We start from the raw sequence: 14,738 nt of genomic DNA, 5'->3' as shown, positions 1-14,738 counted from the left end.
TGACTAATTTATGAAACGGGTTTCTGTGCCGTTGTAGGGATATTATTGATTTATAACCGGACAAGGGCCAAGAATAGGGATATCGATACAGGTACCTAGATAAACACACTACACAGTCAGCGCAGCATGACACTGTGTTTCTGAAGTGGCGGAGTGCGGCGTTAAGCCAGGAAGGCAGACGCAGCTCTCGGTCATTTTGTTGTAAATACGCCCCTATATGCTTGTAAACTGGATCTCTGACCCCACACCTGACATGCAATAGAAGGAAATGAAACAAGGCAACTGTGAAATTGAAAGTAATGTCTGCTTTAATAAACGCTCACAAATATGTCTTGCAATTTGTAAATAAAAAAAAATCTGTAATAAACATTGTATTAGAAATTACTCTGCATTTCACTGTGAAAAATGTGTTTACTATTTCACTGTCATTGTAGTAACATGTTAGACATCTGTGCTTGTTCGAATTGTTCTACTGCTATAAAAACTCGGAAAATAGTGTCTGTCACATATTGCTCTTCCTAAAAAATATAAAAATACATGTATGTATTACTTCTAACTTCAGGACAATAAAGCCATAATCACAAGAGAAGACAGAACTCTTTTGAAGCATTGACCACACTTGTCCTAAAGCTGCACTAGTTAAAACCTTTGAAATGTCTTGTGGTAATATTACTTTCGCACAATATTATCACAATAAGTTTGAGGTAAAACACATAATATAATTATTGCTATTTCACGTCACACAGAAGTGCAACACCACGCAAAATCCAATGGTCAGGTGATTGGACTGTTCGAAGGTCTACTGCTGCAATATAATTCAAATCTGTGCGTACTGGCTTCTTGTATATCGGGCATGAATACAACGAGACATCTTTGGTATCTGTAAAAAGAAAACAGGCAACAGTTAGCTACAAAGTTGAAACATTTCTCTTCTGCTTTGTAGGTTAAGATCTAGACTGGCAATCGGAATCACCCATCCTTTCTTGTCACCTTCCTTCTCTAGTCCCCTCACTTGATCTATTAATGTGGTATGACAATGCCCCTTTGGATTCCGTATGTGGCACATATCTGTATCACCTTTGTTTTAATTACACTTAGGCCCTGATTACGAATGGGCCTGTGTGTTGTGACAGCTGTGTAGACCCATTTGTGCAGGGGTCAGAATTACGAGGTTGATAGTATTAACTGCATCCAGCAATTATTGGGTGTATGAAATATCTTACCATTTGTTAAATTTTGCAAAGTCAAACCCGACGGACCTTAACAGGAGAAAAGCATACCCTATTCATCATATCATGCAAATTCTGGTAGGGAAGATCCGAAATCTACATGTTACTTCACAGAAACCCATAATAAGTGCTATTTATGTGTGATCACCAAGAAAACTATCCTAAGAAACACATTTTGAAACAAACATCCTCCAATCATAGAATGATGAAGAAAGAGAAATAGAGAGAACAATGAAGGCCGAAGAGCATCACTAGCAAGACAAGAACGGTAAAAAAAAAAAACGCTCTTGTACTAAGAACCTTAATAGATACATAAGGCATCCTCCGAAGTAATGAAACAATTACGTTCATTGAAGAGAGGGAAGGAAATACACAAGTACAATTAAGGAGGTTGAACCAGGTCATCAAGAAGGGTGTACGTAAAATGCAGCAACGTACACCGTATAGAAGGTCAGACGACCATACGTGCAAAACACACACACTGAAGTAAAAGACATCTACAAGAGATCTGTAGGAAAGTGGGAGATGCTTTCATGGTAACCCCCACTTTTTTGCTGGCGATATTCGGTTTTCTGACTAGTCTGACTCGGAGCCTGTTAATCTGGACCCCAGTTGCTGTGCTTCCTCCCTAAATTTGACTATGGTAAGCACTTTGGTGACTTCCCAGTTGGCTACTTGTTTACTCATGTAAGACCCTAGTGTATGGTACTAAGGTAACCAAGGCATAGGTACACCATGGGTCTCCCATGGGCTGCAGCATGTATTATGCAACCCATGACAGACCCCTCAAACTGTGTATACAGGCCTGCATTGCAGCCTCTGTAAGCTGGTGCTACAACCACTTATGACAGATATACGTTTTATTATATCTGAGGTCACTGCACGTAAAACCTATAAGTCACCCCTAAGGTAGAGCTTTCAATCCTGAAGGCAGAGTGCTAGATTATATATGTGAGGGTGTCCTGCACAAACAGGATACCCACTACAAACCCCGGAGTCGATTCTCCAGGCTCAAGAGCGGTCAGCAATTTTGGCACATATAGTGGCCATGCGTCATTACGTGACGGTTAACTCTATACTGGCTGTGCTGAACCTGGGCATGTTTGGTATCAAACCCCAACACTGTTACTGGAGTTGGAGGTATGATTCCATGCACCAGGGGGCTCCTCCGAGAAGTCCTCTGTGCACCCAGTACCAGCCTTCCAGGGTCTCACAGCCAGCTAGCGCTGCTGCTGACCCAGACACGATTCTGCCCTCCTGCTGCTGAGCTGAGTTGAAGGAGGGGAAGGTAGCAGAATAGGTTTCCTGTCACAAGGAGGTGTGACCACCTCCAAATGGGACTTACTGTATTGGGCTTTGGTGGAGGTGCTTGCCCGCACCACCAGACTGCTTTGCAGTGCATATTTGGTGCCCTCCTTGCATACTCCGGTTTGAGATAGCTCAGGGAGCCCTTAGCTCCCAATCTGACACAAACATGGACTAAGCAAACTCCCATCTGTCCAGCCCCTCCCCTGAGAGGGACCCTTGAATTGTCTGAACCCTTTCCCTAGGGTACTTAAGGGCTTATCTGTGGATGGTTCTTCAGATTCGTTGTTGGATAAGAATCAAGCTCTAAACCACTATAACTTCTACCGTCTGGGCACCTTGGATTTTGCTGGACTTCACGTGGAGCCGAGACTGCACCATGGAAGGCTACTGCTGTTCCTTGTCTTGCTGTTCTGCAAGCCTTTTTCGTCGTCCATGCCTGTGTTTTATCCAAGTTCTTCTCCAGGCCTGTGGGCATCAAAGAGACCCTAAGGAATCTCTGTAGAGTGAAGCAGTTACTCCCCTGCATCTGCAGGCAGTGCAAGAAAGCTGACCGGTCTGCTGCTCCTGATGACCCATGAACTCCGAAAGGCTCAGCAACACAGGTGGTGGTCATGCAACTCCCTAGAGGCCTGACCTGTCCTCTCAGCTAGAATGGGGCCAGGATCCCTCATCGGAACTGCTGGAACCGAATCCCTGTGCACGCATTGACTTGCCGTTGCCAAGTCTTGTTGACTCTGTCCCCCCGAGAGCTTTGAGATGCAAGAAGCTCCAGCCTCCAGTATCTCTTCCTGCCAAGGTCTTCGTCCTCACAGAATACTCTGTGCCACAGGCCTGCATCTTTGGTGAGCTGCTCAACGTCCTCTTGCCATTTCTGTGCCTTCGGCCTGTGGGTCCTCTTTGGCTTCAGTGGGGTCCCCTGCTTGCTCGGGCCCTGCCTGACTAACTTGCATTTGGCGAGTCCCTAGCTGGTCCTAATGCTGCACCCTTTTCTTTTACCATGTCCCTAGTATATAGCACCTTAGTACCATTGTGAGAAGTTGGCCTGATATATGATGTTTCCAATTCTGGAACCACCTTGTATCAGTCCAAATATCCCCTTATGGTGTCTGGTTGTAAGTCAACCTTATAGACAAGCTATCTTAATGGTAGCATAGACTAAGCAGCCTTAAAGGCTTAACTCAAGAGGTCGTGTTAAGCGAGCTGTTTTACCAATCACCATCCTGTAATACCAAATGAAAGGACACCACACAAGTATATATTATAAAAATATATGTATTTATTACTCACAATAATCCCCAGTACTCTTTATGAATAAAGGGGCACAAGCGTTAAATCAAAAGCACAGTATAACATACAAAGTTGCACAATTATGGATGAGGGCGAGGGGCCACTCAGACCATATACTAAACAAGTGGTATAAGAGATACCAATCGAACAGTGGTTAGGCCTAGGGCCTAGGGAATCGCTGGGAGCAGTCGGGACAAGCAATGCTGAAGTCGGGAAAAGCCCGCGGGATTCGGGTGCAGCGCTGAAAGCGCACGCATGCACCAATGTTAGTCAATGGTGCGTAAAAGTTAAACAAATAGAGTTTAAGGACACTTCCGCTGAACCTAGAGGGACAAAACTTAAGACACAGACCCTAGAGGTGTGTACCAGTGTGGGAACACTGGCGTTGCAATGTTACCTCACCCACAGGAAGCGGGTGCACAGGGTCGAAGTAGTGTCCGGTTTCGTCACGCTGGTTCTTGGTGCTTGAAGCTGAAGAAGCTGCAGGCGCTGTGAAGGAGAAGTGTCCGGTGGGATCCAAGGGTGGATCGAAGTCGAAAAGTACCTGAAAGCAGAGGGGACAGAGTCTGGGTCATTCAGCAGTGACCAGGGTGGAACCAGGACGGAACCAGGCAATGTCGGGCGCAATCAGGTGGTTGTCGAGGAGCTTCTCTCCACTGTCACGTGGGCTCTGGGGCATCTACGAAGTCCAGGAGCAGGTCAAGATCTGTCCCACGTAGGTTCTCACTGTCGGCACTGTCGGCTTCAAGATTGGAGCAAACAACACTTGGCAAAAGCAATCCACGTGGAACCGGAAGATTGCTTCTCACTCGGACCAGAAGGGTCAGAGTGGGGGCTCCTTTTCAGGGGAGCTGGTGCAAATCTGGAGCAACCAGAATCGCAAGTTGTAATTCAAGTTTCGTCGGCACAGGGGCCACAAGCCGGCTGGCAAGTGACCGGGCCAACGCGTTGAGCCAAAAGAAGCAAAAGGGCCCCACGCAGCACTCGTCGAGTGTAGAGGGGTGAACTTCGGTGCAAGAGTGGCTCAGGGTTGGGGCTTCTTAAACCCCGGTGTACAGCTTCGAGGGTCACTCGTGGGCTGCACGGTCAGCGTCTCGTGGTCTTTCCAAGATGGCGTGCCCCACACTTCCGGTCGCCTCCACGGGTCTCAGCTCTGCAGGGACTGTGGATCGGGCTGTTCGAAGGCAGGCAAGCTTGATCTCGTCGATCTCTGTCGCTCGAGTTCTGGCGGGAACTGCAACAAAGCAGACGTCGAGGTGCTGGATGGTGCCTGTTTGCACAGGGTGGTCACTCCTTGACCACAAGAGAGATTCTTCAGTCTTCTACGTTGAGTAGGATGTCGAAGGGTCCAGAGTTTCATTTCTTATGTTTCATCAGGATAATCTGAAGTGCATTGGCACTGCTCCCACTCTTATTCGAATCTGGGGGGCTGGATTACCTGCTAGGTCCCCTCCTATGGGTGGGACCCAGGAAGGGGGTGGATACACCCCTTTCCGTTGATCCAGGCCGTGCTGGGACTGGGGCTGGTGTGCCCTAGAACTGGTTTGACCGGATTATGCAAGGGGAAGCCTTGTGCTCCCCATGCAGTGTCTGGTTTCTTTCAAACCTCCCTGCTACAATCCACTATCTCCTGTCTGGGGGGGTGTGACACCTCTCTGCGACAGGAAACCCTTTGTCCAGGCCCCTTTGGCTGAGTTTCGGTCAGCTTCAGGGGGTCAGACTTGTGTCTGTGGCAGAAGCATCCATTTTGTGGATCTGAGGCACTTTTAGAAATTAACCGCATTTCAGTAAAGTAACATGTCTTACCCCTCTAGAGGGGTGGAATGCTATCCCCGTCGCCCGAACTGGCAAGGGGATAGTATTCCAAATCGTATGACACCTTACACGACATGTTTTGATAAAGCCAAACCAAAGTTGCTATATAACCGCGAGGATTATAATGCACTTAAGAGTATATGGTATGGCATTATCCTGGAACAGCTTAGGGAGTTGTTCCCAATGGCTGCAGACAGGCTCAGCTCATGCTAGAGCTCCATCTCACATTAAACCACGCACTCTGCCTCCAGGATTGATGAGGCCTTCCATAGGAGTGGCTCACAGGTTTATATGTGTCCAGATATAGGTTTAGATATAGGTATACTATATCTAAGCAAGGGGTGATTACACCACCTTACCCCAGCTGAGTGATCAGCCAGTGGTGTCAATTTAAGAACCAGCCAGGAGTGGCAAAAGATATGCTGCAGCCCCTGGTAGGCCTTGGTGGCACCTATGCCCTGGGCACCTATAGTGCATGGTACAGGGGCTGACAAGGAGTCCATTTCCAATTGTGGTATGTACCTAGGGTACATGGAATCCATTTTACAGAGAGAGCAGATGGCCTGGGGCCCTGATTAGCAGGGAACCAGGTCAACTAAGTCAAAAACCAGCTAAACACAAGGCAAAAAATCTGGGGTAACCATAGTCAGGTAGCCACCTTCCTACAACCATATACTAGGGACTTACAAGGGTACACCAGTAGCTAATTGTGGGTGTACTGAAATACTTAACTGCTGACAGGGCTTGTTGGTGCTCCCACCTGATACCGACCCCTTGGTTCTTGACTTCAAACGTGAGACAGCTCGTGAACGGCTCCTGGTCTTCTACAGAGTTGCCTGGTCCTCGCAGCTGCAGTGACAAGGTGACCATCATCACCCCAGCATCTTCTGACATTGGTGGTCATGGGACTTCTGTGTCTCCTGGTCACTTCAGAGTGACATAGACTCTGTCCCCTTGCTTGCAGGTTACCCTCTTCAAGAATCCATCCTTGGATACATATCTGTAACACCTTTGTTTTAATTACACTTAGGCCCTGATTACGAATGGGCCAAGGGCGGGCCCGCACGAGCCCGTCAGAGACCAGAAGAGGCTGGGCTGGGCCACCCTCTAAGCCCTCAGACACGGAGGAAAAGGTAACGTTTTTATATAAACTGTGAAGTTGCTGGTGTTCCTATCAAGCAAACCATGTCAGCTCGTAATGGAGGAGGGAGAAAAGTAGTGGGAACAGGGTATGTAGCAGGGACCCTCGATCAATTTATTACGAGGGCCTCCTCAGTACTGGTCTGCACACAATTGACCTTATAAGTACACATGTAATGCAGGCCGAAACTAAACAGTCAACAACATAAACCTCTGCACCTAACAAATGCAAAAATTTCCATCATTTGGAAATCATAGTCAGCTTAAGCTCTGCAAATATCACAATAACAACTAACCCTGGGCGAAGCACTACGCTACGCTCGCGGAGTTTGCGAAGTTTGCGCAACTTCGCACTATGCGAGCTGCACGTAGCACAGTGCGAACACACGTAGTGCAGCATAGCGTAGTGCAGCGGTCATTTTTTGCTTGTTCGCGGTCCTGAACGTCATGTTTGCGACCGCGAGCAAGCAAAATGACATCCCGGCGAGATTCTCAACGCGGGGAGGTCAGGTTTCTCATTGTGAGTGGTTGCGCATGCTCGCGACCGCTCTCAATGAGAAACTACCTGTTCGCGTTGAGAAAGGTGCCGCTCGAGTAATAATCTACTCGAGCAGCAGAAAACTACAGCTCGCACTGTGCAAGATGCCGTTTTCAATGCTTGCACAGTGCCGGATGCTTGTCCGCACTGCGCAATCATTGAAAACGTATCTTGCACAGTGCGAACATGCTACTACGCAGCTCGCGTAGTGCTACGTGAAGTTCGCGTAGTGCGAAGTGCACTTCGCGTAGCTTCGCGTAGCGCTACTTCGCGAACTTCGCCCACCCTTAATAACAACCCTGGCTCTGACAATCCAAAAAGAGCTCATCCGAGATATAGTAGACAGTCAACCTACAAAAGCATGTATCACAGCAGCACACTGGAACTGCCAGCCCCTAAAATTGACCCTGCTGTGTCAAAGGACACTTTCAAAACCCAGTCCAAAAGAGGATTAAATCTAGATTATGGTGCACAAATAAGAAATAAGCTTATAAAGACCCTCATTGAGTGCACCCCATCAAAAGTAGTATTTCCTAAACTATGGTAACCTAGTAATGTTACTCGCAGAGCTTACCGGACTTTGGCAGCAGCAGCAGCGGGGCATAGGAGAGGGGAGAACCACGCTCCCCAGGAGACAGCGGGGCTGAGAGCCGCCCTACCGCCACGCCCTGACCACACCAAGTGCTCATTACCTCTTGCGTCTACTGCTTCGCGGGAGACGCTCACAGAGCTTACCGGACTTTGGCAGCAGCAGCAGCGGGGCATACGAGAGGGGAGAACCATGCTCCCCAGGAGACAGCGGGGCTGAGAGTCGCCCTACCGCCACGCCCTGACCACAACAGGTGTATTTAACTAGTCTCTCATTTTTGTCCCGCGGGACGCGTGCGGGCGCACGCCGGGCGAAGCCCAGGCCAAGGGCGGGCCTGCATGAGCCCATCAGAGACCAGAAGAGGCTGGGCCCCCCTCTAAGCCCTCAGACACGGAGGAAAAGGTAACGCTTTTATATAAACTGTGCAGTTGCTGGTCTTCCTATCAATTCATAAAAGGGGGTGGTGATGGACAGAGCATCTGAATTAAGCAGAACACTCATACCCAGTCAAAAGATCAGGGCTTGATCCATCACCGTTTTTTAGCTCACTGCACCATCCCAGTTCAGAACCTGGCTACATGCAAATTAGTCTGTCCCTGGCCCAGTGCATCATGGGAACAGGGCAGACCAAACTACCAAGCCAATTCTTTACTGGAAAGGAAACAAGCTTCCGGGGACCGGTTTCTGGCATTACAGCCGTCTTCGGCCCGGCTTGCTTGAATCCTGATGGTGCAGTGAGCAAGGGACTCATGTCTGAGCATACCCTTCCACTCCTATAGTGGCCAAAACGATTCATAAAAGGGGATGGTGATGGACATCACCACCCCCCTTTTTGAATCATTTGTTCAAAAATACAGACATTTGAACTAAGTTATTTTTATAAGCCCGTAAATATTGGATTCAATGGAGGGCGTTGGGATGACCGAATGGGGAGCACCTTGCAGTCAGATAGAAGGTGTGGTTTGGTCCCGAGAGAGAGGGGTGAGTACTCAGGAGGCACACTCACAAGTGAGGGAGATAGCCCAAACAAGAGAAGTGTTTGTTCTCCCGCTGCGCAATAAATATGCACCATTGGTTGGGGCAGACACCTTAGTGAGGTAGACTGACTGCCCGATGGTGAGGTTAGTATAGAAGGAGAATCACAGATAAGGAACAAAAGAAGGGAACCCCCACACGAAGGAACCCCGGACAGGATTCAATTAAAATCAGGTATTCCAATTCAAGTAGTACCGACAGACACGCACATAGATAATGAGCCCTCTAGGACTCTATCTGCCCCCTTTAGAGACCAGTGGAGTACCTTAGAACTAGTGTCCTGGAATGTAGCAGGTTTATCAGCCAAATTCCAGAACACTGAATGTCTGGAATACATTAACAGGTTTAATATTATCTGCATTCAAGAAACCCGGGAACTGGATCCCACTAACTTCAACTTGGTCGGGTACAAGTCCTTTGGTATTCCAGCAGGTAGTTCATCGGCAGGAAGAGCTAGGGGTGGTCTCCTAATTTGGGTTCAGTTGAGTTTAGATGGAGTCTGGACAGATCTGAAATGGAATTCAGACTGCATGATGGTGGTACATTTTAAGAGTAAGGAACTTAGTTTAACATTGGTAAATTTTTACAACGCAGGAGGATGTAAAGCAGGTGAGTTGGAGGAAAAACTTGGGTCACAAAGAGAAGCAAAAAAGGGCGCAATGGCCCCAGTGTTTTTAATAGCAGGGGATTTTAACTGCCACCTATGTCAAAAACTGTTGCCGTTGACAGAATAATGGACAACATGCAACTCTGAAGAAGGGGCACACTTTGAACATTCCCCGGAAGGTAGGGACCTAAGTAGGGTGATGAAGGGCTACAGCATAAAGCACTCAATGGATCTGTTACATATTAAACAAAATGAGCAGTTTAACCCAACATACAAAGGAAGAGGATGTAGTTCCTATATTGATTTCATACTTGTATCAGACCTGTTAAAACAAAGAATAGTGAATTTCTCGATTGACTGTAGTGGGTTTAGTGATCATAATCCACTAGTATTGTCAGTGACCATCTCAAAGATTAGAAAGGCTAAAATTAGGGGGGCTGAGGATGGTAGGGAGACAGTTATAGCTCAAGGACGGCGCCTTAAATGGGCCAAACTAAATGGCGAGAGCTTCTATAAATCTCTGTTGGAAAAGGGGAAACAACATATAGAGATGTGTCTAGATCTTTCGGTAACTGGTCCTCCACTGGGGAAGGCCTTTGAAGACTAAGCATGGGCGGATTTTGCTAATCTGGCATTCGCGAATTTGCGTATTTGTGAACTCGCAATCCGCAAAACCTGCGAACTCTCGCGAATTTGCGGATTTTTTTTTTGTGTTCGCAAGGGTTTCTGCCAGTTCGCGAGGGTTTTGTACCAGTTCGCAATTGCGAACTTACTTGTCGGCTCGCAACGGTCGCGACTTTGTTGTTTCTAAGTCTGGTTCATCATCACAGGTTCACAGCACCCTCTGTTTCACCACTGCCACCCTCTGATTCACCCATGCCACCCTCTGGTACATCACTGCCACCCTCTGATTCATCACTGTAGATTATGGGGGGGAAAAGCAAGCACACCTGCCCTGTTTCAACTGACATGAATTAATTTCTGGTTCATCACTGTAGATTATGGGGGGGAAAGCAAGCACACCTGCCCTGCTTCAACTGACATGAATTAATTTGGGGTTGATTAATGTGTCACTGAATTTAAACTTCCTGTCTGGCACCTGCTTCCTTATCCGTAATTTGCTTTCTGTTGCAGTGCAATTTTTTTCCCAGGACCTTTGTGGCCTACTTGTAGCTATTCTATGAGCCTGCTGTGAGGGTCAGAGCAGGGTCATAGAATAGTTGCAAGTAGGCAACTGAACTCTGGAGGGGCCCCTCAGGAAGCACTACAGAGAATGGTTACTAATGATGAGTTTGAACTTTTGCACCTGCTGAGTGCTTTCAGTTTTGCAAAACTCGTTTTTCTGCAGAACAGCAACTGTAATGCCCCAAACAAACTTACTTGTGAAAGTTGATTTCTAATCCAAAAGTGATCCAAAGAAAGTCAAAAAGGCCTCAAATCAAAAAAAGTGCAGGCAAATGTCAACCTGAGGAGATATTCTGATAAAAATCTTCATTTTCAGAAGGTTTATGCTGCTTGCTGGTGGATTTCTTGTGCAGAATTGTAAATTTTGTAATTTTGCGAGTGCGACATTGTTGCTGCCCGCCGCATCTACATGTTCGCAATTGCAAACTCTCGCGATGCGTCGCCAAACTCCCGCGGGATCCCGCAGCAAGATCCAAAATGGCGCAGCACTCGCAAAATATTGAGAAAAACAACTCGGCAAACGCTGAATGACGGTAAGTGAACGCCGCACGCCGCAATATTGTACCACCAAGCAAAGAAATCCGCTGCGTGCAAATTTGCGGATTTTCGGTAAATTTGCGAGAGTTCGCGGATTGCGAATTTACCGAAAATCCGCAAAATCCGCGAGCGGAACGGATTTTACGCTCATGCTTATTGAAGACGTAGGAAGACTAGTAGATACCCTAATGCGCCACACAGGAAAGGGTAAGATACAAACAGACTCTAAGTGGTTTGACAGAGGGTGCTCCCTAGCCTAATAAAACCTAAGAACTGCTCTCAAACAGAAGCCACGAGACACCCAAAAGGTTATGTACTGTAGACTAACCTATAAGCAGGCAGTAAGTCAAAGACAGAATGCGATCCAGATCAAGATGTGGGAAGGGAGCAGCGGAAAAGAGAGATCTTTCACCTTTTTGGAAGACAGTCAATCCCTGTTTCCAGGATGGTAATAGCCCACAGATAGCGTCTAATGTATTCCCGGAGCAGTGGGTGGAACACTTTAGAGTTTTGTATAATAGAGGGACCACCGCTGCCCAGGAGTACAGGGGTGGGTGAGAGAGGGGCCCTAGTATTCACACTGAAGGAGATTGTGGAGGGTATAAAGGGCCTGACCCGTAATAAGGCGCCAGGACCGGATGCTATTCCTCCGGATCTCTTCTTAAGTGAGGTAGTCCTGTGGGGCCCTATTCTAACTTCTAAGAGGGAATCAGGTGTGACTTTGGCATGTTGACTGTGAACCCCAGCGAGTGCAGCAGGTTCGCCATAGCCTGGAGGTGGGAGACAACAGCCTGGAGCTAGCCCACCTTCAACAGCCAGTCATTGAGATAGGGGAAGACTGGAACCCCTGATCTGCGCAGATGAGTTGCGACAACTGCCATCACTTTCATGAACACCCAAGGGGCGCTGGAAAGGCCAAAGGGGAGCACAGTAAACTGAAAATACCTGTGGCCTTTCGTGAACCATAGTTAATGCCTGTGGGCTGGTGGAACAGGGAATGGAAATAATCATCCTGCAAGTCCAATGCTACCATCCAATGTCCGGGATCGAGGGCGGACAGGACCTGAGCCAACATGAGCATTTTAAACTTCTCCTTCCAGAAGAAGAGATTGAGAGTCCTGATGTCTAAGATAGTCCTTCTTGGTTACCAGGAAGTAGTGGAAGTAACAACCAAAACCTACTTCTGGAACAGGGACCCTTTCAATAGCTCCCTTTGCCAAGAGAGCTGCAACTTCCTGGTGGAGAAGGGCCAAGTGATCCTCTGACATGCAATGGAGTACTGGTGATGTGGAGGGAGGGGTAGTCTCAAAGGGGAGGGAGTAGCCCCTTTGGACTATCTGCGAAACCCACCTGTCTGACTTGTTGTTCTGCCAGTGGGTGAGGTGATGGCGAATCCTGCTGCCCACTTGCCTCTGATGCCCTGAAAGGTGGGACTAGGAGGGTTTGAATATGAAGTAATGTTGGTTCTTTCGGGAACAGAATTGCTTTCTTACTTACTGAATAAAAAACCTTAGAAAAGATAAACACTTGTGATAATGGAGAAAAAGGAAAACAAAAGAACACACAAATCATGAGTAAATCAAAAGAATATATTGAAGGAAGGAATTACTTTTTTTATTTTTTTACTTTCTAGTGTATAAATCACACTATTAGGCTGCCACAAGCAATAAACAAAACGGCGCAAATGCTGAGGTGACAAGGTGCAAAAAAGTGCTGGTTGTGAACAACATATATAGTAATCCATTATTGATTAAAATTGATCAATTCAGATAACATCCATCCCTAGATACATAAATCTCTGAACCGCTTGGGATTTGAATTTCCTTTTGACATGGAGCAGAGAGAATAGGGTCAGGATTATCACAAGCATGTCGATTTTTTGACCCAAACGTTCTGAGGGGCACTGGGTTACCTCATTATACCAGATGTAGGAGGGTTTGGAGGCTACTGCCCGCTGGCCCCCAGACCTGCATCGCTGGGTCCCACATCTGCGGCCATGCAGAGACTGGGTAGCTTGTGCATTCCAGTGGCCAAATTGGGTGGAAAGTGGTAGGGCATCCCTTCTGTAGCCAAGAAAGGGGCAAAAAGCAGACTGCATGGGGCGAGATGTAGCCGCGAGGACCAAGGCTCTGGCCATAGCCCTATAATCTTTAAAGCGCTCGAGGGCTGATTCCGCCTTGTTACCGAACAGGTGATGGCCATCATAGGGCTTGTCCAGTAGGGTGGATTGGACATCCCCAGAGAAACCAGATGTCCTCAACCAGGTGTGGTGCCTCAAGGCTACTGATGTGGAAACTGTTCTAACCAGGTAGACGGCGGTATCCAGCACCTACCGTATGGAGGGCTTAGCTGCACCGCGACCCTCTGCCACTGTGAGGGTGAGAACGGCCCGGGCCTCCCCCAGGCACCGTGGCAGCACTTGCACAATCATATCCTACACAGTATGGGTATAAAATCCCAACAGGCATGTGGTGTTCACCAACCGCAGCGCTAAGCTGGCGAAAGAAAACATCTTTTTCCCAAGGTGGTCCAGCTTCTTGGATTCCCTATCTGGGGATAAGGGGTAGGGCAGTAGGGAAAGCGCCTTTAAAAGACAAGGCGTGGACAAGTTCTCGGGGTAAGGTGTTGGGGGAGGAAATGTGGTTCGCCCGGGGCCGGGCGGTGGCGTCGGGCAATCATCCTGTCCACAGGAGCCTCTGTGCTGGGCTTGGACCAAGTGCCCAGAAGGACGTAGGTGAGGGCTTTCTTAAAAGGCAGCAGGGGCTCCGAAGAGGCCGCTGCCGGTTGAAGTACCTCTGTCAGGAGGTTACCCATGACTGCCACTGTGGGAAGCTCAGCAGCCCTACGCAACACCACAGCGTACGAAGATCCCGCCTCTGTAGCCACGGTAGCAAGGGAGAGCATGCTAAGGTCTAGGGAGGTAACCAAACTACTGGCATCACCCAGGTCCTCTCGCCAGTCCGGCTCTTCAAGCTGGTCAGCGAAAGGGTCTACAGATCCCCTCCGGCTGCCACTCAGGGAGGTAGGGAACAACAGGGAAGAACGGAGGTACGAAAGTACCTTTCAGCACCAGTACTGACGTTGAGCAACGTCGGCCCGGCATCGTTTCAAAGTCGGGGGTAAGGCTGGGGTTGATGTCCGTTGTGGGAACAACTGATGTTGTGGGTGTCGTCACTGGAATCGGTGCCGGGGAAGATACCGTGAGGTCAACAGGTGCTGATCCAGAACCAGGCCTGGATCCTCAGGGGCCCTCTGGCACCGGAGCCACCGGCATCGAAAGCCCAGGGCCCCCTGACAAGTCTCCAGGGCCCAAAGGCACGCCGGCGGAGTCGGGCTGCACAAATATGCTTTGACACGCTTCGTAAAAAGCTCAAAGCTGGGCAGGGGATGCTCCAGCTCCGGAAAAGGGAGGGAAAGGGGGGGAAGCGGAGCCATCCCAGAAGAGAGCACTAAAAATGGAGCTGGACA

The 14,738-nt window shown here is 48.4% G+C and overlaps 1 protein-coding gene across 1 annotated transcript in view; it reads right to left on the bottom strand.

The window, feature by feature from the left end:
• Positions 1 to 290: 290 nt before the first annotated feature.
• Positions 291 to 14,738, bottom strand: part of DNAH5 (dynein axonemal heavy chain 5) — a 5,174,212-nt gene continuing 5,159,764 nt past the window's right edge. Inside the window, exon 79 of the mRNA XM_078687662.1 lies at positions 291 to 880. Coding sequence (XP_078543788.1) covers positions 729 to 880 — 152 coding nt within the window. The 3' untranslated portion in view covers positions 291 to 728. The remainder of the gene's footprint in view (positions 881 to 14,738) is intronic.

The sequence above is a fragment of the Lissotriton helveticus genome, chromosome 4_1 (assembly GCF_964261635.1).
Source record: "Lissotriton helveticus chromosome 4_1, aLisHel1.1, whole genome shotgun sequence".
Taxonomy (NCBI): Eukaryota; Metazoa; Chordata; class Amphibia; order Caudata; family Salamandridae; genus Lissotriton; species Lissotriton helveticus.
Note: the sequence above shows the minus strand (reverse complement) of the source record. Positions and strands in the feature narration are given on the sequence as shown.